This window comes from Strongylocentrotus purpuratus, unplaced genomic scaffold (assembly GCF_000002235.5).
Source record: "Strongylocentrotus purpuratus isolate Spur 01 unplaced genomic scaffold, Spur_5.0 spur5_scaffold_8, whole genome shotgun sequence".
In the NCBI taxonomy this organism is placed as follows: Eukaryota; Metazoa; Echinodermata; class Echinoidea; order Camarodonta; family Strongylocentrotidae; genus Strongylocentrotus; species Strongylocentrotus purpuratus.
The window spans coordinates 16,345,286-16,369,451 of record NW_022145614.1 but is presented as its reverse complement, the minus strand read 5'-3'; the positions used below and the strand labels follow the sequence as shown (position 1 = coordinate 16,369,451).

The window sequence follows — 24,166 nt, the reverse complement described above, 5'->3', positions numbered from 1 at the left end:
TTGTATGCTCATTGGGAGATACATTCTAGTGTGCTTGTCGAAAAGTCACAAAGGGGTTTGGCATTTGTTGCCGGTGTTAAAGCCTAGGTTTTTGTAGTTTTGGAATCGATGTTTAGTTGCTATGGTTAGTTCCAAGCAAATTAAAGAGTTTTCTACTTTAGGTAGGGAAATGGGGCCAAGTGGAGCAAAGACGCCGTCTGCGGAGGCCAGGGCCAAGTGGACGAGACGAGCTGTGACCGGCATCGATGTCAGACGGGAAACTACCCATCCAGAATTATTTTGTTAAAGATAAGTTTAATTACCTACTGTATTTTTACTTAAGCCAAAACAAAGTGTGTGAAACAGGAAAAATGATTGGAAATTAAACGTTACAATTTAACTTTATTTTAACAAGCTTTATTTCCCTTTATTCTGTGTGTCCGTAGCAGTAATACAAATTTTTAAAAAGTCACTCACGTGACAACGTGATGATACAAATTTTGCTGGGAAACTGCCTACTGATTGATATATATATATATATATATGCTAAAAGATCAATTTTTCTGATCGATTCCACAACGTTTCTTTCACAATGCAATCGCATGACCAGAACTGGTCTTTACCTTTTTAAATCAGTATAATCTAGTTCAATCCGGTTTACTAAGCTAATGCCCCCAAAATAGATCAGATTCAATCCAGCTTGAACTAGTCTACTTCATATCTATTTTATCCAGCTATTACATGCACCTGTATGCTATTACCTACAAGAATAAAGTAAGATTCACTCTAGCCCAATCCAGTTCAATCCAGTTCAATCCGGTTCAATCTAGATCAATCTAGTTCAATCCAGCTCACCCAAGCAAACTTACCACAGCCTCCTTTGATATACCAGAGGAAGTACAGGAGAGACATGTCCTTATCCTCAGCACAGAACCCAAGAGCACTCTGGACAGCAATGAAGTCTCTGGTCAGTTGAAACCAGAATGTCTTCTCGGCCCATTCCTTGACCGTCATACTGTCCCATTCCTCCGCTTCAGGAAAGTCCCAAGGATGATCCATTGGAATCTGAACAGATTACAAGTATAGAGTAAAAAGCTAATTAAAGATTCAATCATCTGGGATTCACTATTATCATAGATTCGACTTATATTAACGATAGTTGTTAACAGTTACATGTAGTTGTCCTTGAAGAAAATTGCCTTTGGGGAAATGTGTCCTCAGTGGTATTGTCCTTTGCTGTTCTCGTTCAAGTTTAATACTCCAGGGGGGTGTTTCACAAAGATCCTAAGTAGAACTTAACTCTAAGTTGGACTTAAAAATTATGGACAGCCATTGGAGTCTTTAAATGAAATATATTCAAAAGCAGAAATTCAAGTATTTTAGACTTTTTATTAATTCCACATCCAGAACATGAAATCTCCTTGATGATAGAAAATATGAATGATTTCAATAAACAATGAATGCCTTTCAAAATTACTTTTACAAAATATTTTCAAAGATGCTAATGGCTTTCCATATTTTTCAAGTCCAACTAATTGAGATAAGTTCAACTTAGGATCTTTGTGAAACACCCCCCAGGGGATATGTTTGATCATTCTGAACATGTTTCACTCTACGTGTATAAACCAATTCCATGTATAAAGACCTCATACCCATCACTACCAACTTGTAGATGGGTTGGTGGGACTGAGAAGGTTGTAATGTGAGAACCAATTCTTACCTTATTCCCCATCTCATCAACTAAGTGCCAGAAATGGTTGAGGTCCATGTTAACGAAGGGGTTCCATGTGTCAGGATATAGACCTGTCAACGTGCGCCATCTACCCTGTTTTTTCATTAAAAAATGACAAATACATGTCAACATACAGAGATACCGTAAAAAAAAAAAGGAAAACTTCAGTTTAAGAGCATGCTAGGGAAAGATTTCCCATACTCTGATTTCTACTCTCATCAATTGGATTAGTATCATACATGTGTTCTTTGCAGAGCCACCATTTTATTAGCTTTTCATCATGTGGACCCATGCCTTCACTGTGACTATGAGAATGTTGAATATGCGCTGAATAATGATTGCCACTCATTGTTTTAAATTTACTGAGGACTGCCTAAAGCCAATTGTGAACTGGGATTGAAGTTTTCCGACTCAAAATACTGCCTTTCTTCGATTTTCTGTGAAAAAAACTGTAATAAAACCCGTGTATTCAGTTCCCAGTAGAACTGATCAGGATTGTCACTTCATGCAGAAAAGGCAAACTGCTACTACCACACATTTGGGCAGGTTTGCTTGTGGTTTCCCAACAGCAAACATAATCATGAATATACAGTGCATGACTGTCTACCAACTCAATTCGTTAAAATAAGTGAGATATGTTAATTCATGTTTGGATTTTTATTAAGGACTATGGAAATCTACAGACTTCTAGTTTTATCTTGCTATCTGCCAATCACAGGGGTACAGATGTATTCACAACCACAATTTATAGTGAAGTAGTAAGGACCATCGTGATAAAAGGCTACCGATGTACCTATCAGGGATATCCCTTTATGACTGATATAATTGATATCGTTATGGGTATAAATGGCTCATCTCTGTGAAAACATTTTGCAGAAATCATGTTTTGTCTAGAAATACATGTATATAATGTAATTCTTTATGCTAAAAATCATTTGCTAAACTGTTTATTTAAATACGTTCTTCAAACTTGATAGCTCAAACAACGATACATGTAGTAATGCATATGATTTCCTCTTTACCCGGTTGTATGCAATGGCTGTGCCTTCATCAAAGCAACGGAAGTTGTCCACACCCAATTCTTGAGATAGTCTGTAGACGCGATCCTGAGTTGGTCCCATGTAAGCCCCGCCTATATCCGTGTAGTCTATGGCCTTGTCCTAATAATGTCAAGAAGAAAAATATAAACAGATATACATTGTATTTCATCCACATTCACCTTAGAATGACAACAAATATATTTGAATTTTAGACAATTACTGCAAACAAATATTCAAAAGTATTTCAGTACCGAGGGTGAAAAAACCTTTACTCCAGTGGCATTTGCTCGGGTTTGTATATTGCCAAAGAATAATGTTAGAAAAAGTGTTATCTTTGATATATACATGTATATATGGTTGCTTTAATACTAACAAGCATATACAGGATTTCTTTGCAGTCGGGTCAAAGTAAAACAATCCTCAAACAAACAAAAATCTCCTCAGAGCAAGTGCCTTACATGTAGCCAGACCATTTAGAAATGGCAGTGTTTAAATAGAGCAAGGGACAGATACATTGTTTTGTCCAGGGTTGAAGACAGGAATTTGGGAGAGTGTTAAAAATTGACTGTGATCATTAAATTAGGACGCCATACTGGGCTGGTGAACGTTATATGAGATTGTTTTCAATAACGCTATCTTCGGCGGCTTGAATCAATGTTAGGGAATATAATATGAAGAACCGGCCAGATTCGTAACATTTTAACTGGGATTGGAAATTTGCAGGGAGGTACGGTGGACATTGGCTGCGTTCATGCTTAAATTTTGAAGGCAGAATGAGCGATCTGAAACGCTCATCGTAAACGCTCATCGTGATCGCAGTTCCACGATGTAGTGTTCATGCTTACTTCTCTGGCTCCCCCAGGCAATTCTCAGTGTGTGGCCTTAATTGGTCTTCCAGCTGGATTCGCAAACCTTCACTGTGCATGCTACGTAGACCCACTAGAGGTCAGTGCGTTGACCCCATTTAAACGCGTTTACAAATTGTAAACGCATCTTTTTGTGAGTTTACGATCGGCGATCGTGATCGCCGTTTTTCGGTGATTCTACAAAAGTGAGCTAAGACGCAACCGTGTTTTAAACTAAACGCGTAACAGATGCCTGATTCTGGCCGTCAAAATCAAGCATGAACGCGCCCATGGTTAACACAGAGAGACCCATCGGGGTAATCCATTCATTCTTCCTCTCCACCAAAATCCAAGATTAGTGCAGAGTGCCAAGTCTGACCAATCAATCATCTGTGGTTATTGACCTTCACAGTAGGCCTGTCTTCATTAGCTCGAGTTTGCCAAAATCCTGCTATTTTAACAGTCCCATTGGCAAATTAGCCAGTTAATTTGCGCCTTCATCAGCCCGCAGTTGCAATTAGGGGAATATTTGGTCAAGAAAAATATCCTGAGAAATATTGGTCTTAATTGTTTCCAAAATATCCGGCTATTTGGGAAATAGCAGGCTAATTTGCGCACCGTCCAAGCTAGTTTGTGATGAGCGTATCGGTCTGGTGAAGACGATTTCGAGTTTAGGGATAATATCCCGAATCTGAAAATAGTGGGTTATTTGGCAAACTTGAGCTGATGAAGACAGGCCTACTGTAGTGTCATAGTCAAGAGCACTTTAATAACCACCTAATTCTTATACTGGTACTTTTTGTGCATGTCACACTCCACAGATAATAGCTTCATGGACAGGTGCACTTTATATAAAATGCAGGGCATCATAATTATGTACTCTTGATGAGAACAACCTAATAGTCAACTTACTGATATATTTCCCTTACCCAATCTTTAGTGCACACTTTTCAGGGGTGATAGTGAGCACTAAATAAAAATAGGGTTTTTTTTCCCTCTACCACGCCCCCTTGAGTAAAAAAAAAAAAGAAGAAGGGAATATGCAGGTAAAAATGCCATCGAACAACATTCCCCCTTTTTTGGTAAAAAAATTGGGAAAAATAGGGAAGAATAGAAAAAATAAGGGAAAAATTGGGAAAAAATTGGAAAGAAAAAAAAATGATTAAAAAAAATAATAATAATAATCATTAAAAAAAATAGGGAAGAAAAAAACAAATCAGGGAAAAATCTGTAACAATTTTTTTTTAAATCGGGAAACTGATTTAAATCGGGTAATTATCAGGCCTGACTTTTCTATCATGTAAAGCAAACGTACATAGCCGTACATACATGTACAAGCAGGTCAGGAAGCATGCAGTTCATACTGGCAGTATCAAACTATTTGATTATTGGTAGGTTATTGTAAAAGATAAAGATATATTTCAAGTTGCATTGAATGTGTCTAATTTGTGCACATTTTTTCTCTCAATAAATCTGAAGGAAAATGTGTACAGTTGGCAGTTATCAAGAAAGAACTTCTTTTTAGTATTCCACTTGGAGATTTATCTTTGTTGGATATGGTCTTTGGGTTGATTTTATACTGTATCCTGAAAATTCAAAATTGTTCATGAAGATGAAAATGATTTTTGTTAATGGGTTGGATTAAAAATGGATGAATATAAATTTATTAGTTGTATGAATGAAGCTACATTTGTTCGTGAAATACAGGCTTGTACTACCTGAAGCTGTACACAAATCATCTTTTGAAGAGATGGATCCCCCCCCCCCCCCCACCCCCCTTCTAGTCAGTCCCCTAGATATTTGCTTGGTTCCAATCCAATCCAAAGTTCTGGATATATGGATAACGAGCTGGAAACACACAAGGAAAAGACACATTTAAGTACATTGTACTTGTACTTTGACCTGTACATTTGTCCTAATGATTATTCTCTGCAGAAATCATAGAACCATGGACATCACGAGACTGATTCAATATTTGATTTGAACAGTGACTTTTTGTTTTATATGCCCTCTCATTTACCTGTATAGTAGTTTATTCTGCTGCATTCATGTGTTATTCAAATCTTCTTGATGATTAATGAAGCCAGCAGTACTGCTTATGTATTTAATTACTTTCATGTAAGCTTTATATCGGATGGCCCTAGTGGATGTTGGTGCATTTGTGTGACAATATTTAACTCTTTTTAATAACAACAAGAAGAAGGGATAACATTATTGTCGTTGAAAGGCTGTTGGCTCAAATTTAACACAATGAGAGACAGAGAAAATCAATTTTCCGAACTGGGTCACCCACAGTGTACATTAAATGTATACATGTGCGGTCACTTCCAGGGATGTTTTTTTTAGCTGAAGAAGATCCATGTAGGAAGGAATAATATGGCCAATCAAAGATGGAAAATGTTAAAAAGTGAACAAAATGGTGAACCAGTCCATCAACAGCTTGTTAGTGGATGCTTTTACGCTGTTGTTTTTGAAAACTGGCATGATGTTTTTTCTTGCTTAAAGGGGAAATATGCATCATATGAGTAGCATCAAATGAAAGAGGAGGATCTAAGCTTTACAAATAATTATGTATCATTTATTTATCATAATTGTGATTAAGTTATGATAAAACATTGATCAATAATTCTCCTTTTTTTTTTTTTCTGGGACGCACTGTATAAACAATTGTACATGTATGAGAGAAAGAGAGAGAGAGAGAGAGAGAGAGAGAGAGAAAGAGAGAGAGAGAAAACAAAACAGACAATCAGAGAACAGTGAAAATATACCACACACCCAACGAATCTCAAATGACAATCATCCATTCCTATAGCAGTTCCTGTGACAATAATATATATTCCTATTCAATTTTCAAGATGCATGTAATGACTTCTAGCTGTTTACACAAGTGTGCATCTCCCCGGGACATTGGTGTTATTACAGCCAGCATCTTTTGACATTCACCATGACCTTGAGCTGTGAATCTCACAGTAATTTCATCGATTCCAGATGAACAAGCACAGTTCACAAATCAATAAAGATTGATGGTTACAGGGTACAAGGTTGGATCACATGTAACAGCATTAAAGGTAACTATGTCCCTTTTGCAGCCAACCTCAAATGCTGTAGAACTTTGCAGGAATTATGAATATGTCATATATGTCCTATCTGTGAAATTTAAACGTTAGCAGTGTCCTCATATTCAAATTATGCAAGGAAACCTGTTTACTTGCTAGACTTCACTGTCAGACACTATTGAGTGACTGACTGGCTTTTTTTCTTCTTTGGTAATAACATACATGAAAAGAGTTGTAAAGGGTACATGAGCATTTGTCTACAATAATAACCCACTTCTTGTGATGGCCAAGATTAAACTGATTGAATCTTTGCGCAGCATAAAACGAACATGTATGACCATTCGGTACAATTGTCTGAAAATCGAGACTATTACTTTTGGGCTCTATAGCCCTAAAGTCGATTTGACAACTAATAGTCATTATTTTCCCACTTGAAGACATTTTCAAGACCCACTTTTTTTAGGGAAGTTCTAAATGATTATTATCTTTCAAATGCAGTTGGAATTTAACTTTTTCATTTTTTTGGCCTGCAAATGGGACATAGTACCTTTAAATTAAATTTGACATGCATACATAGTTGCATACTGATTTGAGAAACAAGTTGCCAGCTCATCATTTTTTTCATCTCCATGATCCCGCTTTGTATTATTTGAACAATTCACAGGTGTCGTCCAATGAGCAGACAGGGTTTTGTCTACATACAGTGTATTAATTTATCAGTTGGTTGCAAATGATTGGGGATATCCAGGATTTTGTTCTGAAGTTTTTAAAACAAGGTGGGGCCAGTGGGGCCGGTTGGGGCGAGGGACAATAAGGTGAGGGAAAAAAATTATCACATGTTTAGTTCGATCTTATAGTTCGTCACTCAAAAAAAAAAACATCTAAAGGAAAAAAAAAAGAGGAGGTTTTTGCAATTTGCAGGTTATTATTTGGTTTATGATTTGTCTGGTACCATCGATCCCTTCCTTTCCTCTTTCTTTTCTTTGCCGAGTCACTCATATTACTGTTATGTTGTGAATGTTAGCTCATATTAAAGGCGAAGAGAGTTGTAACAATTCAATGAAACAATAATTCAACTGAGGCGCATGCTGTTTATGTATTTCATGTTATCTAATAAACCCTCCTGACAATGGTGCATGAGAATTCATGTTACAGTGTCTATCATAGAAGATGAGTCTCACATCGAAAATCACATTTTATACCTCAATATTCCTCAGATTCTTAACATTGGTACTCTCCACTTACATAGAAATTGCATGTACGCCCTCCGACTCGATCATTGGCCTCCAGTACCAGTACATCTTGGCCAGATTCATGTAAGAGCTTGGCAGCTGATAGACCTTTAAAAAGATGATGTATGGTTCAGGTTACAGTGGGGGTATGGATTACAGAAACAATGTACTTTTAATATAGAGTACATGTATATATTACAGGATCTATGTACTTTAATAGCATGGCATATTCTATTTTGGGAATGTCTTGGTATTTGATCCCCTTCAGAGAGTTGATAATTAAAGTTTCAACAAATTTCTCATTTTACCTTTCACTTTGTAAATTTTTCTGGGATATCAACAGAAATCTGATAATTTCTGAAGAAACAAGACAACACTTGATTTCTTTGAGCCATTAGACTGATAAATCATTTTTGCAATAAATAAAAGATGACTTCTGCACAAGACAATTTGGGTAAGAATAAAATGAAATTAAATGAAATGGAGAAAATTTTAGTTACATTCCTCTCTTTGATACCAAATTTTTGTTTTGTTACACTGTACAATGTAGAAATTCACTGCAAAAAAATCTTTAAAAGCGTGCCTACATGTACATGTACATGATAATTAGAATAGGTTTCTAAGATTTATGTCTCGTTTTGTTCTAGCTTGTGAGAAAATAAACACCTTTGATTCAGAAATGTTACATATATCTTGCTACCAGTATGCTGTTCAAGCCTCATAATACGATATACATATCGCCTCAGGTGTTTGGACTGTTTTGAAGGTACAGAGTTTGGGTAATTTTACTAATGCCCGAACAAAATTATGTGTATTATTTGTTTTATAAAATGATGCTTTATAACATGATGTGTTAATGAATTTTCATTAGTATTTACCAATGAATTGTCATTACTAAAATGATGTGCTAGGCAAAATATATCATTTAATAGGATCCGCTTCATTATCTCATAATAATAAATAACAGCATTGATATACATGTGGCTCTTAATACAAAATGCTGTTTCTAAGTGCTTTATAGAAATTATTACCCTGGTCGTTAGAATCACTTAATAAAGAGAAGGTTGAGTTCTGGGAAGAGGTGAAAAATAATTTGTGAGCGTTATCATGTATGCAAGTGTGGAAGTGTGGAAGAACATCAGATAAGACATGTTCCCTGAAAAGCATGGCTCTTCAAATGCCTTCATACTGTATTCCAAATATGTAAATAACATCGTAAAACTCGGGGGGGGGGGGGGTAGGATTTTTACGCCACGTGTTTGTGTAGTCCCATATACATCTTTCTGTGTACAGTGTTTGTAACTTTACCAAGACTTGGCCAAACTTCTGATCATTTTGATCATTCCAGAACTTTGTAATACACACAAATTCTTATATGCTTGATGATCAATCTTTTCTGATCGATTCCACACCGTTTCTTTCACAATGCAATCGCATGACCAGAACTCAACTTCATCTTTAAGCACATTTGTGTACCATTAGTGGGGAGTTCTCCTACCATCTGGTTACAGTGAAGGCATATGGCAATTACTAATTGATTTAGATTGTATAATATGATAATCGTATAATTCCTTGTAACTAAATTATGAATTATATAAATAATACCTTTTGTTATGCAAATAAAAATAACATGTACAGTACACTTGTATAATGCTTTTGTATACTTTGTAAAATGGTGTTTGTAATTTATGTACATGTATTTATTGGACATAATTTGTGTTTTTCTTGTTGAAAATAGAAATAAAACTTGAACTTGAACACAAGTGCTTTCTTCATACTTCCAGGTCCACATTTCTCTCCTGGATATGAAGTGGCAAATGTAGATCAATGCCTTGCAAAAGGACATATTGTTTTTAAAGGTTATGTCATATCCCCAAAGCGACTGCTCCATATGTACGTGTACATCTATCATTATGTATATCACCTTCTACAAAAAAGGTGAAAAAAAATGATTCAAACTAATTACTTCTTGAAGGCTTTCAAAAATTTGAAAAGGGGTGAACCCATGGACTACTCAGTTCTTATATTCCTCATAGGATCAACACAGGATCCACTCAGTTCCGGTAGGCAACGGGTTTAAGATAGAAGGCAATGTCTTACCGCTGATCCCAGCTCCTACAATAATGACATCCCTGACTCTCTCAGAACCCATCTGGAGTTCTCATCAATCTCTCACCGCGAAAAATATCAGGTGCTGCTAGCTAGAAAGGGAAGATATGAGAAGAAAAAACACAATCTCAGCCATGTGAAATCAGCATTATACATTCTAACTCCTACCAACTGTTCAGACAGGAATATCTAGACATTTCATACATGTACACGCATACGGTATGTACTCTGCATTTACAAATGACAGGGATGCCAGTTAGAATTGATCAGAGGGCCTGACAATCACCTAGAATGAGCTATTTTGCACACAAAACAGCCTAAATTATGGTCTGAAAATAACTCCCCAGGGCCTGAATTCAGGCTATTGCCTGAAAACTGGCATCCTGAAATGATTGTGATTGATTTATCATTCATATTTACTGCACTTTAACTATATGGCAGATCAGCAGTTCGTTTGGTTTGGTTTTTGATCAATCATACTGTACAAGTATAAACTCGTAGCAAACCCAAGGTTTGAATATTAATTCATTAACCTTCACATATAAAGGTCCTGCTTGGCTCATACTGTATGAGCCAATACAGCCCATACTTTGGGAACGAATGAGAGTCTGGGCTGGTATTCAATTCAATACTTAGCATAAGTAAGAAATCTATAATAATAATACGCTAAGGCTCCGCGGGGGGCGCGACGTCTCGGCGAGCCTTTGTATTCTATTGTTTTTTAATGAGATCGCCGACCGAAGTTGGTGCAGCTATCTCCTCCTGAACCCTCCCCTCGGGGTACCCGTGCCCGGTGCCATCGTCCGCGGGAGAGTCTACTCTAGCGAATTGGCTATACTCCGCCCGAAATCCTCCTCCGTGTCGACGTCCAGGGCGAAAACAGACGCGACATGCATAATGCAGGATATGCGTGACGACAGAGATACCTCATGGATATTCAACATGACATCCGTAGACACACGACCGATGACTATCCACTCACATTAAGTTGCGTATTAAATGCTCTATGCAAAGGGCGGGATTACCGAGAGTAAAGCATCTTTCTATAGGATGTGCTTTGTTGTAGCTAGGATGTGCTTTGCATGGATTTGCATGTAGTAGCTGCACAAGAGATACACGGGGCTTCCCGTCGACGTCCAAACTTAGAGACCTATTTCCATCATGATTGCCGCGATTTTTATATAGTTTTCGTGAATGGAGGTATGAAATCAAAGCTTATTTTGTGATTATTACGGCCATGTGTACTCAATTTTGATTATCATTTTCTAAAGGGAAAGTTTTGACAAGAAAACCATTGGACTGACAATTCAGTCGCAAGCTAACTTCAGTCACCACACATCACAGTGCAGTAACTCGAGGAATCTCCAACACCGGCACCGGGCACCGCAGGCGTCCGAGGCCTGCGGCGCCTGTGTTTGAGCTTCGTGGAGTTACGCTGGAGTGTTATGTGTGTGAGTAGAGCTGAGCTGAGCTCGAGTCGAAGAGATTTGACACTTTGAAATTGTTATCTGTTGGTTTGCATCATTATTGCCGCGATTTCAATATAGTTTCGTGAATAGATTTACGAAACCTGAGCTTAGAATTAGTAAAAGTATTACTAATGTCTACGTTTTTAAACGACTGTCTGATTTTCTTGTGAAAATTTTACTTTGAAAAATAATTATCGAAATTTATGGTCAGAAATAATCACAATCTAGGGTCTATTATGTTACAGTTCTTGCATCAAATCAATGCATGAAAACTTAGTTATTGAACTAGAAAAATGTTTTTTTTTTTTAAATAGGCAATTATGAAGAAGGAAACCTGAAACCCTGAGTTGAGTGTATATTTGTTTCAAGGGGCCATAAACCCCCAAAAGCTCAGGGGTTACGTTCTTCAAAGTTGGGGGGGGGGGGGAGAGATCAGATCGCAGCGAGTTGAGTGTATATACAATATAGGCGTGGGGTCCACGGGTTTCAAGGGGCCATAAACCCCCGAAAGCTCGGGGGTTTTAGGCGTTTAATTAGGGTCAGATGAGCATATTTTTAATACTTTATTTGTGACACTTGCGGGTCACTAATTGGCGTGGGGTCAATACGTAGAGTTGCGTAGTGTTGCTACCAACTACGCTGGCCTACGTTACTATATGCTGAGGGACAGAAAGGGGTACGCAAGATGAACGAAAACAAGTCAACATGTTTAATTTTTTTCGCGTACTTTCAGCGTAGAAACTTGACGCAGAAAGTACGCCTTTTTACGCAACACTATGCTACCCTACGCCAGATCGTCAAAGCAGTAAAAGCTTTCCACACAGTAAGCAACCATATAAGCAAACCTGTACGCCAGCCTACGCATAACCTACGCAGGGACTATTTTCCCATTAATACGCAGCCTAATTTCTGCGTAGTCGGTACGCCACACTACGGAACTCTACGCAGTTCCAGTGGCTTAAAGAATAACTACCGGTACAGTTGGATCGTTTTTTTTATTTTTTTTATATAAGGCCAAATTTAAAAAAAAACATGTTTAGCGTCCTGTTTTTTCTGAAAAATGGGAAGGAGGATCGAGGCCCTTTTTTTTTCTTTTTTTTTTTTTTTCTTTCAAATGGCTGCTCCGTACATTTTCCCTGACATTCAGGCTATTTTTCAAGATGGCAGCCGACAATTTTTTTCTTTTCGTTTTTTAAAATCAGAAATACATTTTAGCAGTGCTTTTCATGTTTTTTTTCTTAAAAAAAAAAAAAAAAAAAAAAAAAAAATCAAAAAAAAAATTCAAAAAAAAAAAAAAAAATAGGAGAGGTGGCCCCCAGAAAGGAAGCGGGTTGGGACGCTGTTTTTTTTCTATAAAAAAATTTAAAAAAATAAAAAAAATTCAAAAAAATTTCAAAAAAAAAAAAATAGGAGGCGGCCCCCAAAAAGGAAACGGGCGGGGAAGCTGTTTAAAAAAAAAAAAAAATATAGGAGGTGGCCCCCAAAAAGGAAGCGGGCGGGGACGCTAAACATGTATATTTTTTGAATGGCCTGAATGGCAAATAAAGTTCTTGGTGGTTTTAATTTAGACAGTCTCTATATATCTATTTACACCCCCCGCCCCCCTCTAGAATCCCGCGGATTTCCGCGGGTCCTGCTAGTTTACTAAGTAAATTGGCTAAGTCAAGTAACTGACTTATCTCGTATTCAAATCGCATTAAAGACTTACACTTATGTAAGACAAAATCTAAGTAAAATACTAGCTAATAAGCATTGTGACATTACACGGTCAATCAAAAGTAATGCGCAATCAATGCGTTGCAATAAATGCGCGCTAATATAATTGTGCGCAGGTTATAATACTGCGTAAGAAAACCATATACCTGCCAATCAAGGCCTCCAAGTCTGGTAGGGAGCTGACTTAAATTTAGGGTAAAATTATACTTGGCCAAAAGACTGAATTGAATACAAAAATAGGCTAAGTATTAAACCAAGTACTACATGTACTGTACATGTACATGTAAGTAAAAAGCGTACATTTTGTACTTAAGTATTGAATTGAATACCGGCCCTGGGGGGTGTTTCACAAAGATCCTAAGTAGAACTTAACACTAAGTTTGACTTAAAAATTATGGACAGCTATTGGAGCCTTAAAATGAAATATACTCAAAAGCAGAAATTCAAGTATTTTAGACATTTTATAAATTCCACAACAAGAATATGAAATCTCCTTAATGATAGAAAATATGAATGATTTGAATAAACATTTTATGCCTTTCAAAAATATTTTTACCAAATATTTTCAAAGATGCTAATGGCTTTCCATAATTTTTAAGTCCAACTTAGAGTTAAGTTCTACTTAGGATCTTTGTGAAACACCCCCCTGGAGTATTAGAGGAGTATAAGGGGAGTATTAGAGGAGTATAAGGGGCGTATCATGTGAGAGGAATGAATAAAAAACAAATCTGAGTAATTACACATGCATGTACACACAATGGTGGACTTCCCTCATAAACATGTTCCTTCATAAGTTCATACATTTTACAAGTCCCCCCCCCCCCCCATTCATTTTGGTATTGATCAAAATGACTTGTTCAAAAGAGGTACATGTGGCACGTTCTCATAAAAGTTATATGATTCATGAATTATACTACTATTAAGTAACAGTTAGGTCATAAATTTACAAAGCCCCATTATCAAGCAGCTCAATATCCTTGAGATATGGTTCTACGTGTATCTCTATTATTAAGCGATGACATTCTAATTTTTAATAATTTTGACATTTTGTGTTCTTAAATACCAATTTTGCTAAACAATCTTATTCATCAAGATATCAAGGAAATCGTTGATGAAGATTTGACAAGATATTTTCACCAAATGTGACATCAGGCAACAATGACCTCACTGAGCTCGGCAAACTTTGACGAAGATGGAACCCTTCAGAGTTTCCATGAGGAAGAGACATTTTGTGATGCTTAAAGTTGATATTCTGAGACAATCCCAAATATTGAGATAATTACATCAATAGAAAGCTTTTAACCCCCAGAATAACACTAAATGGTGTCCAACTGACAAAAACAAGTTTAGAATAGTGAATTTATGCGGGTAAACTCTACCAAACTATCTAAGTCTGAAACCCGGAAGTGCATGTAGAGTCGGGCCTCTATCCCTGACGTCACGAACGGGATTCATGAGCTCAGTGAGAGTGAATGGCAGTGATATCCCTACGTAAATGCTATCTTGTCAGAGCTTAGATTTGTTGTTGTAAATGAGTATATTTCATGGATTTTCTGTTTTCATTTGAATGAAGAATATCAAAGCAACATTTCCAGTCACTAATTTCTTTTTATATCCTCACATTCACCTATTTGGTAGAGATTTAAGACAAGTTTACTGCTTGGGAAACAAGGTAAATCATGCACGTATGAATAGGCGGATGCATTACCTTGTCATCAGATAAGGTACAGGAGCAGTTTTGTAAAATGAATAGGTAGGCCTAGAACTATGATAGTACTTATCATAGATGTGTGTGACTGCCTCAAAAAAGGATACAGTACCCAGCTACACATTTTATGTTGTAAAATATCAAACTTGAACAAGATCATGCAAGTGCGCTTCCTCTATAATATTTTGACAAGGTCTAGTGATCGAACAATATTCATCCACGAGTGATGCGGCTCTTGCACGAACGTTCGTGAAGCGAGTAGAATCGGAAGGTAAGAACCAGGCCGCTGTTCTAGGCGCGGCTTACTTGTGATGGAACGTACGTGCGCTACATGTAGTTATAATGTTTATCAGCAATTGCAAGAGAATGAAAGCGACGTAACGTTACCAGCTAAGAAAAACAACTAACAAAGACCTGCTCCTCAGTGACTACCGGTGTCAGAATTGGTACATGTTGATCACACAATGCACAGCATTGACGAAGATGAAGGATCTTCAGGGCCAAGGAAGGCGAAAGACCGGAGCTCCCGGTAAATTTTGAAAAATTTCAAAAAGCGCATACGGCCGTACAATGGCAGCTGCGACCATGAAAATCTCAGAATATGTACCGGTAGTTGTGATAAATAATTTCCAAACAGGAATAGCTAATCGGTCGATCTTAGTCAAGAAACATTGTTTTATAGCTTAATTAACATCTTGACCTTGAGAGGGAGCTATACAACATAAAGAGTTTATTATTTACAATTTCATAACTTTAAACTCAATTTCAACCGCGACAACGATCACTGAATATTGTTGGATCGCATATGCTTCCAACATGTTCATTTGAACCAAATTCATGAACACATACCAAAACTTTGTATTAGGGTCATTTCACGTTACATGTAAGTGTACACTTTTTGAAAAATGGGGTTTTCCCCATTTTGGCATCTTTTAAACAATTATTATTTTATGTTGGCCATTTTATTTGATGGACCTTATCAACAGCAACCTACAGTTCAATTTTCATAACACTGCAAACATTATTTCTGTTAGTTTCAGCATTTTTAGTGCATTTTTAACAGAAAAGGGATTCTCATTTCATAATTTTGATAATGTTCATTGATATCTTACATGAATCTATTGAGAGTTGTGTAAAATTTTAATGTTTTAGTGTCAGCACAGCCACTATGTAACATCATAAAACTAATTTGACCAAATTTGACCAATAAATGTGAAAATGATGAATATTTTTGTAAAAGGCATCTTTTCCGTTAAAATTAAAAAACATGTCCTCTCCATAACATTGAGGCCAGCAGCAGTGACTTAAAATGATATATATGGGCCTAAACTCTATTTAAATAATCTTCAGAATGTTTGAAAATGAGGACATGTCTCAAATCAATGAACAAAATATGTGATATATATTTTATTGCTTGGTTAATTTGATGACTTTATTTTCCGTTAAAAGTGTGTCCTCTCCATAACAGGTATTTTCTTCATATATTAAAGCACTGAGGCTTGCACTATCTATGGCACTGGTATACATTAATAATATGCCTCCATTTAATATCATGAAATGTGATTTTCCATCTACATATCTATAGATGGTCAGTATCTCACACTAATGCAATGTTAAACTGAATGTCCTCTCCATAACAGAGTTACCCATTGTTAACAATGTACAGAAACAATTATTTTTTTATAGTATAATCACTTCCTTCATGTAAGAAAACATTGATATGTTGTTCCACTCAGTATAAGAATTCATTAAATATCATGTCAACAGCTATAATTTTATTTTGGTATCGATTTTCATTAATTCCTCTATGTAATTGGGTAATTTCTGAATGCAAAGACAGAAATATTCTCACAACATAGTCTGATATTAAATACATTTTAAAGTGCAATATTTGTAAGTGTGTAACTGACAAAATCTACTGATCATTGCAATCATTTACCACCCTGGTAGCAATATAATGTATGCCATTAGGTTAAGGAGAGGACACATTTTTTTAACCAGGCACTTCAAGTAGGGAAAACAAATCCTCTGACCTTTGCCCCATATACATCCATCCCTATGTTTATGTAGTCAATACATTGGAGCATGGGAGTGCATGCACATAGCAGTGTTTTCCTTGGACCAACTGCAATGCACCACTTTTACTTATGAGCATGTGTGATGTTGGTCAGATTATGCAGCCTTGACAAATATACGTCAAAAGATTACAGTTATTGAGTGACCATGATTTAAATTTTTACAACATTTAACAATTTGTCCACTGATGCATATTGTTTCAACACAATAAGGAGGGTGGACTAATGCACAATTTGGAATGTAGATTTCGAAGAGGACTTTAATACTTGCATCACATATTATGCATGTATTTGTACGATGCATTAAGCCAGAATATGTCACTGCAATTTAATATAAATTGTGATAGGTACCGGTAGTCATGTTTGTGGCAATATTCTATGGCATACATGTATGCTATAATATGTCAACTTGGAATGAATATCCCCCAAAATATGCTTTCAAGGGAGCAATAATCTAGTTTCTTTCAAATGGATTGAATATCATTGATCGTTTAACTTATAATCTTGCAGACAACATTGAAATTGAGCCTCATTACACATTCATGCTCTCAATTCTTTCAATTGGTTACATTACATTGAAGGTTTTCACCCTCTATTGTTCGTTTTACAGCAATAATCGGCACAAGACATCAAGGAAACACAAAGAAAAGAATGATTCATTAATCTAAAACGTTAACAATGGCAAGTGAACATAATAAGTACAGTGAGACAATGTGTCTTGAGGTGGAATGGAAAAGGTGGACAAATAAATTTGCAACAAATAAATCAGTTAAATGCCAGAATGGTTGATCCAAGATTATTGAAGATTTTCAAAAACTTTGACAAACTTTTTAATTTTTTACAGACACCAATTTCCTTTGCTGCAATATTCATTAAAAAAAAATCATACTTGAATTAAAATGATATACCGGTACATGATGCATGTGAATGTTCTTTTTTAATAATTAATTTATCAATACTGATACTCACTGTATCCAATGCTTAACTAATGAAAGCTTAATTTATAGGTAAAATGACCTTTGGTCTTCGACCTAATGACCCATCTATGCAAAATTGAGATGAGGAGGGCATTTCCTTACACAGCTTTCAAAAGTATCATTTGTGTTTATTAAATTTACAGGTATAAGTGCATCTCATGATTGGACTTAAAATTTTTATTTATTTATTTTTATTTTTAATTTTTTTTTTGGGGGGGGGGGATCACCTACACATTATATTTGTAATAGATACACATTTTATGTTGATGATCCCAGCACTGTTGATGGTTTATAGCAACAAAAAAGTTAAAAGTATATATAAAGAAAACTATATCACTTTACGACACTGATGTGTAGATTTGATCTGAAAATTTCTCAAGAACAGTCAATATATGAAGGTATAGACTTTTTGTTAAAGACAAGCAAGTGCCTTGTTATCTGTGAAGAAAAAAAAGTTGTTAAAGACAATTGTTTTGTTATCTGTTTAAAAAAGAACTGTGTTAAAGACAAGCAAGTGCCTTGTTATCTGTTAAGAAAAAAAAAGTTGTTAAAGACAAGAAGTGTCTTGTTACTGTTGAGAAATAGAACGGTTTTAAAGACAAGCAAGTAACTTGTTACAGTACCTGTTATTCATTTATCAGTTAGGACTTTCTGATCAGTTATACCAACAATTATGGAAACCTATATTCTCATATTGTTTTTGCAGGAATTTAAAGTAAGATGTTTTTTTTTGCTTATTACTCACTATAAATACTAGTTTAATTGACAATATGCATGGTATCGGGACATTTCCTACCTTATATTGCGTTATCTAACTTGGTATATGAAAATCAAAAATAAAGACTGGTGAATGTATTGATTACAAAAAAAGTAAATTGCATTTAAACATTCAGATGTCACTGTTAAACAAAGTGTCCTCTCCATAACATACAATGTATATCAACGAGTCACTCTTTGAGAGTTTGGATTATAGAAAAAATAAATAATAAGACTTGTACAGGTGTATATAAAAACTGGTGTATCAATAGACAATATCAGTATTGTTTTTATTGTAAAATACTGTTTAAATAACATGAAACAATGTATGAATAACAAAACTTTCACGCCATATATTCTGAGATAAAGTTGGAGTTGTAATGATGGTGAATAATTTGAAGTTTATCCTCTCCAATATATGTCACTTGGCTCATATAATGTTCCATTAATCTATTGGCATGTTCTTACAGAAATGTTAGAAATGAATGATGCATAGCAATTTACATATCAACTAATATAGTAAGAGTTCATATTGCTAAGATTTGTTGTTAAACAAATGTCCTCTCCAAAACACGTCAATGAATTAAGTTTGGAAGCTCATATTTGATTAAAACTTGCATTCACTTGTTTTTTTTTACACAGCATCAAATAATTTAGACATAAATGCAACACTGTATACCAAATTTGAAGTCTATATAAGAAGAAGGACAAGAAATTCTCATGTCATTAAATAAATTCAACCTCCCCATAATTCAGTTTCCTATAAAATACACTAATTTTATGGCAAAATATGGCTTAAGTGAATAGGAAATAAGTGCATCAACATCTGATAAGTATAAAAAGGCATATAAAAGTACAGAAAACTATGTGTATACCATTTACAGGTATAATAAAGCTGATGTGTCCTTTGTTAAACAAAATGTCCTCTCCAAACGCCTATTTTTGTTACTGTATTTCAATCGAATATTTCTATATGTAAACATGGACTTGACGCTCTATAATTTTACACATTTCTGACATATACCCCAAACTTTCAGAATCTGTGCATCTTTTGCTCTAACAACAATTTTCATTTTTGACCCCCAGTGAGAAAAAAAGTGTACACTTAACGTGAAATGACCCATTACCTTTAATGAAACTTGTACATAACTAGGGCCCTGGTAACTTGACAGTGAGTCAGAAGAGTACCTTAACCCATAGACAACTGGATTCTCACATTCACATAGGCTTAATATAGGAGCCACCCAGTTCCAGTAGGCAATGGGATATTAAATAGAGCTCTACAGACTGACACTCCCATTTCGATGACGGTTTGAACCTGGTGAACTTGACAGATAGGGTAAATACAATTTTGCTAAATAAACAAGGGGCTTACGTGCTAGGTTGCATGAATTCTCAAGATTTGACAACCTGTACAATTTGCAAAAGATCTTGCATTCCTGATTCCTTCGTTTCAAAAGTACTGTACACATCTATTAAAGAAAAGAGGGCTATAAATCTAAGAGCACAGTTTTCTCTTTGGCTTGACAGCCTGCTAAATATCTAACATTTTTTTGTTTGAAAATAAAATAAATAAGGCTCATCTAGTGAGAGGACATCTTTTTTTTTATTTGACAGCCTGTATTGTCTGCTAAAACTTTCTTTCCTTTGAAAAGCGCATCTACAATGTACTAATACTGTACATGCAAGACAGTTGTCCGATATAAGGCGTTACAAGTGAATATGAGAACACATTTTCTCTTTGATTTGACAGCCTGCATTGTTTGCTACATACTGTACTTGTACTGCAGAAAACTGATATTTTATCTCTTGAAAGATAATTTAAGAAATCTGTCCTGATGATGGATGTAATTATTTTTAAGACAATATATAGAATTATATGACGTAGATCCTAATCAAATGATTGGTTGAAAGCGTACACGTGACCATGCATTTATTTAGCCTAACATGAAATTTGGATAACTACCGGTCATTATCCTGTGGTAATGACCGGTCATTGGCGATCATGTTTTGTGATCACAACCATTGAGATTTATCGTTTTACTTTTACTCGCGAAAATGGCTGCCGTGGAATTTAAAACGCAATAGTTATCTAAGTTAGATCTAGATCAGTCATAGATGTAGACCTAGAATTAATAATGTACAGACTTTGAGATGAGGGTGATTTATCAAATAACAAGGATCCACTTCATCATAATTTTATAAAACAAATAATACACAACATTTAGTTCGGGCATTAGTAAAATTACCCACACTTGGTACCTTTTAAACAGTCCAAACTTCCTCGGCTATCGCCTCGGGCGTGTTAGACTGTTCCAAAGCTACCTTGCATGTGGGTTATTTTTACTAATGCCCTCACTGCAGTGCATTATTTGTATACTTAATGAACAACAGGGCGACCAGAGAAACCAAGGTTAATAGGAACAGTAAAGTAAAGTCAGTATAAATGAGGTATCATGTACTTGAACTGGTATAAATCAAATAAGGGTCTTGGTGAAAATCGTTTTTCTTTGTCATAACATTTATCCAAATGGTGGCACATAATCACCCTAGTAATACTACTGAAGACTGCAATATTGTGTAATACAAATGTTGCATGCGCATGAGTTCATTATACAATCTATTCGCACTCAAGTTGAGGCTGTGGGTATCTATTGCACAAAGCCATTAGGCTGAATGCGATAGATACAAACAGCCTCAACGAACTAGGGCAGATAAATCGTATAATGAACGGATGAAAACATGCATCATTTGTTTTATACATGTACATGTACTACGAAACTCTTAGATTATAAGGGTATTTGATGTAAAAAGATTTCATTCAAGATTGTTTTGTGACAGTATGGCTGACAAATAATTCTCAAGTTTAATAGGCTTTTAGTGTGCACACATACTGTACATTGTAGATAAGCGCACTTTAATACCTCTATATGCATAGTGCTGCGCAAGATTAGGCCCACACAAGCGCTCCAACCTCTACACACACTACTGCGCATGATGCATATGCACTAAAATTGTTGGATAGTACTGGAAACTATTGCATTCTTTTTCATGAAAAACGCACTTCACACACAACTGACGATTAGCCAATTAAGGCCTAATTTTCGAGAAGAAATGCATCGGATTTGAATCTGCTAAAAAAGTAAAATGACCGTCCAAAGTTTGATGACATGCCAAATTCATCATGCCACCAACATTTGCAGAGCAGACTATGGTCGGCTTCTGTCTCTAAGGAGAGGAGCAGACCCTACCCAAATAAGAGGCTAACGAACGAAAGAGACAGAAATTTTCGGTCTAATGCCAGTCATGAGTTATGCCATGCAAAGTTGTGTTGACCTTGATTTATTGAATTGAAAAAAGTAGTATGTGCATCAGGGGAAGTGTAATGATACTGTTATCTGCATGGATCTATATCTAATCGTCAAACAATGGCGCTGATAACTTTGACGACATTTACAAAAGCGAGAGTAATAGACCGATACACGTGTGGTGTTATGTAATGATGTATCTATCTCCGGGAAGCTCCAACACCTGCACCGCAGGCATCGGCGTCGGAGCTTCCCGTAGTTAGTCATGATGTAGTTAGCCCGCAGCACATTTAGTCTTAAAACGCAGGCAGGCGGTTCGGGGGAGAGACAGCAGAAATTCCCGGTCAACGACGCAGATGCAGAGTCGCTGGATTGAAGTGTAAACAGGTGTTCACAACTAAATTTATCAAAGTTTACGACACATATCGTACGAAAAAATATCATAAGAATCTAAAGAAATGAATGGAAAACAAAATAAAACAACTCATGAGAAATGACGTTATATTGATCTAGCTAAATTAACTTACTAAATAAAAGCTCCAGTCCAGTCTTCGGTCCGATGCGATGGGCGTAGGCGAGGAGGAATCAGCTGGTAAGGATTCGAATGCCGATGCATGATATGCATGCGTATTACGTACCGTACGTACGTACGTGCGCGTTCGTTTGCCCTGACCTGGGAATCGCGCGACCGTGTCACTACTTATCCCCCCCCCCCCCCCCCCCCCCCCCCCCCCCCCCCCCCCCCCCCCCCCCCCCCCCCCTCTCACCTTCTCTTTCTCGTTCTCTCCCTTGCCTTTTCTTTATACTCTTCCACTTTCGACTCCTCCCTTGTCTGCTTGAATTTATCTTTCACCTTCTTCAGTAAGATACCAATATTCAAGTTCATACAATACGTGTCTAAAGTCTGTTTTTTGAAAGGTTAGTGCGATACTTTTATCCATTACTCACAATGTCCGTATTATGCGCATTCCCATTTCCTAAAAAGTATAACTTCATTTATTTTATTTTAACTGTATGAATGAATTTTAATGTGGCAGTATAACCTGTAATTTTGCATACGCAATAATTATTCTAAAATGAAATGAAAGGGCTATTTGACTTCCAAGAGAGAAAATTGTCTTGAAGAGAGAAAGAGAGGTTATTTCTAAACTGAAATGAAAGGCTCTTGAAATGCAAATAGCCCTTTTATTTTATTTTAGAAATAACCTCTCTCTCTCTAAGCGACTTCATGAGATGGAATGTTCAATATGAGGGCTTTTTGTGGTCTTTGAACTGAGACACACAATGGGAGCAATGCAATTTAAATTTCAAGGGATGGTATAGCCCTTTCATCATATACATTTTAGAAATAAACTCTAAGGATCACTTCCCCTAAATAATCTTGAAAGGCATAAGTGGTTTTAAAAGCATGCAAATGAACTCTTTGGCACTAGATAGTTTGATCCTACAATAGCTTTTCATGCAATCAATAAATTAACTATAAAACAAAATACAAATCTAACTTGATATATGAATTTATTTGTATTATACCCACAAAGTATACAAACATTGTAAAAAACAGACTTAATATTCTAAATAATTTTCAAATGCATTCCAATGTACTTTGAGCTTTAACATTTTTTTTTTAGCCGTTACGAATACTAAGTCACGGTAAGATTTAATTATGACGAACATAAATAATTACGAAATCATTAGAAAAAAATTAAACACCTACAACAACAACAAAACACAAGAAAAAAGAGAAACATTCTTTGAACAAACTGATACATATATCTTGTAAGTAATTAAAGTATTTAAGATTTTGTAATAATTATAATTCATGATTTCAACACTTCAACTAAAAAAAAAAGATTGTGCGGTTGGTTAAATTGTTCATTTGTCTTTTCTCAAATACTTTAATCGGCAAATATACCTTTGACGGTTCCAATAAAAAAAAATTAAACAAATTATACGCTGTAATAAAAAAAAAATGCTTTGATTTTGAGAATCGGGTGGAATTCAAACCTTTACGGTATTTTCTCATTCAGCAGTTTAAGTGGCATTTGAAAAATCCCGTTAAATGGCATCTGCCATTTGATGTACGGCAGTTGGATATGTTCAAAGCTGTACAGGTAGGCCTATACACTCAGTATACACTCAGTACACACGTGGTGACAGTTAGCAA

The 24,166-nt window shown here is 35.9% G+C and overlaps 1 protein-coding gene across 1 annotated transcript in view; it reads right to left on the bottom strand.

Moving 5' to 3' along the window:
- Nucleotides 1–22,599, bottom strand: part of LOC105443950 (amine oxidase [flavin-containing] B-like) — a 39,856-nt gene extending 17,257 nt beyond the window's left edge. Inside the window, exons 1-6 of the mRNA XM_030975447.1 lie at nucleotides 22,530–22,599; nucleotides 9,985–10,085; nucleotides 7,898–7,992; nucleotides 2,734–2,871; nucleotides 1,700–1,804; nucleotides 849–1,044 (exon numbers count right to left, since the gene is read on the bottom strand). Of these exons, the coding sequence (XP_030831307.1) occupies nucleotides 849–1,044; nucleotides 1,700–1,804; nucleotides 2,734–2,871; nucleotides 7,898–7,992; nucleotides 9,985–10,036 (586 nt within the window). The 5' untranslated portion in view covers nucleotides 10,037–10,085; nucleotides 22,530–22,599. The remainder of the gene's footprint in view (nucleotides 1–848; nucleotides 1,045–1,699; nucleotides 1,805–2,733; nucleotides 2,872–7,897; nucleotides 7,993–9,984; nucleotides 10,086–22,529) is intronic.
- Nucleotides 22,600–24,166: the final 1,567 nt, after the last annotated feature.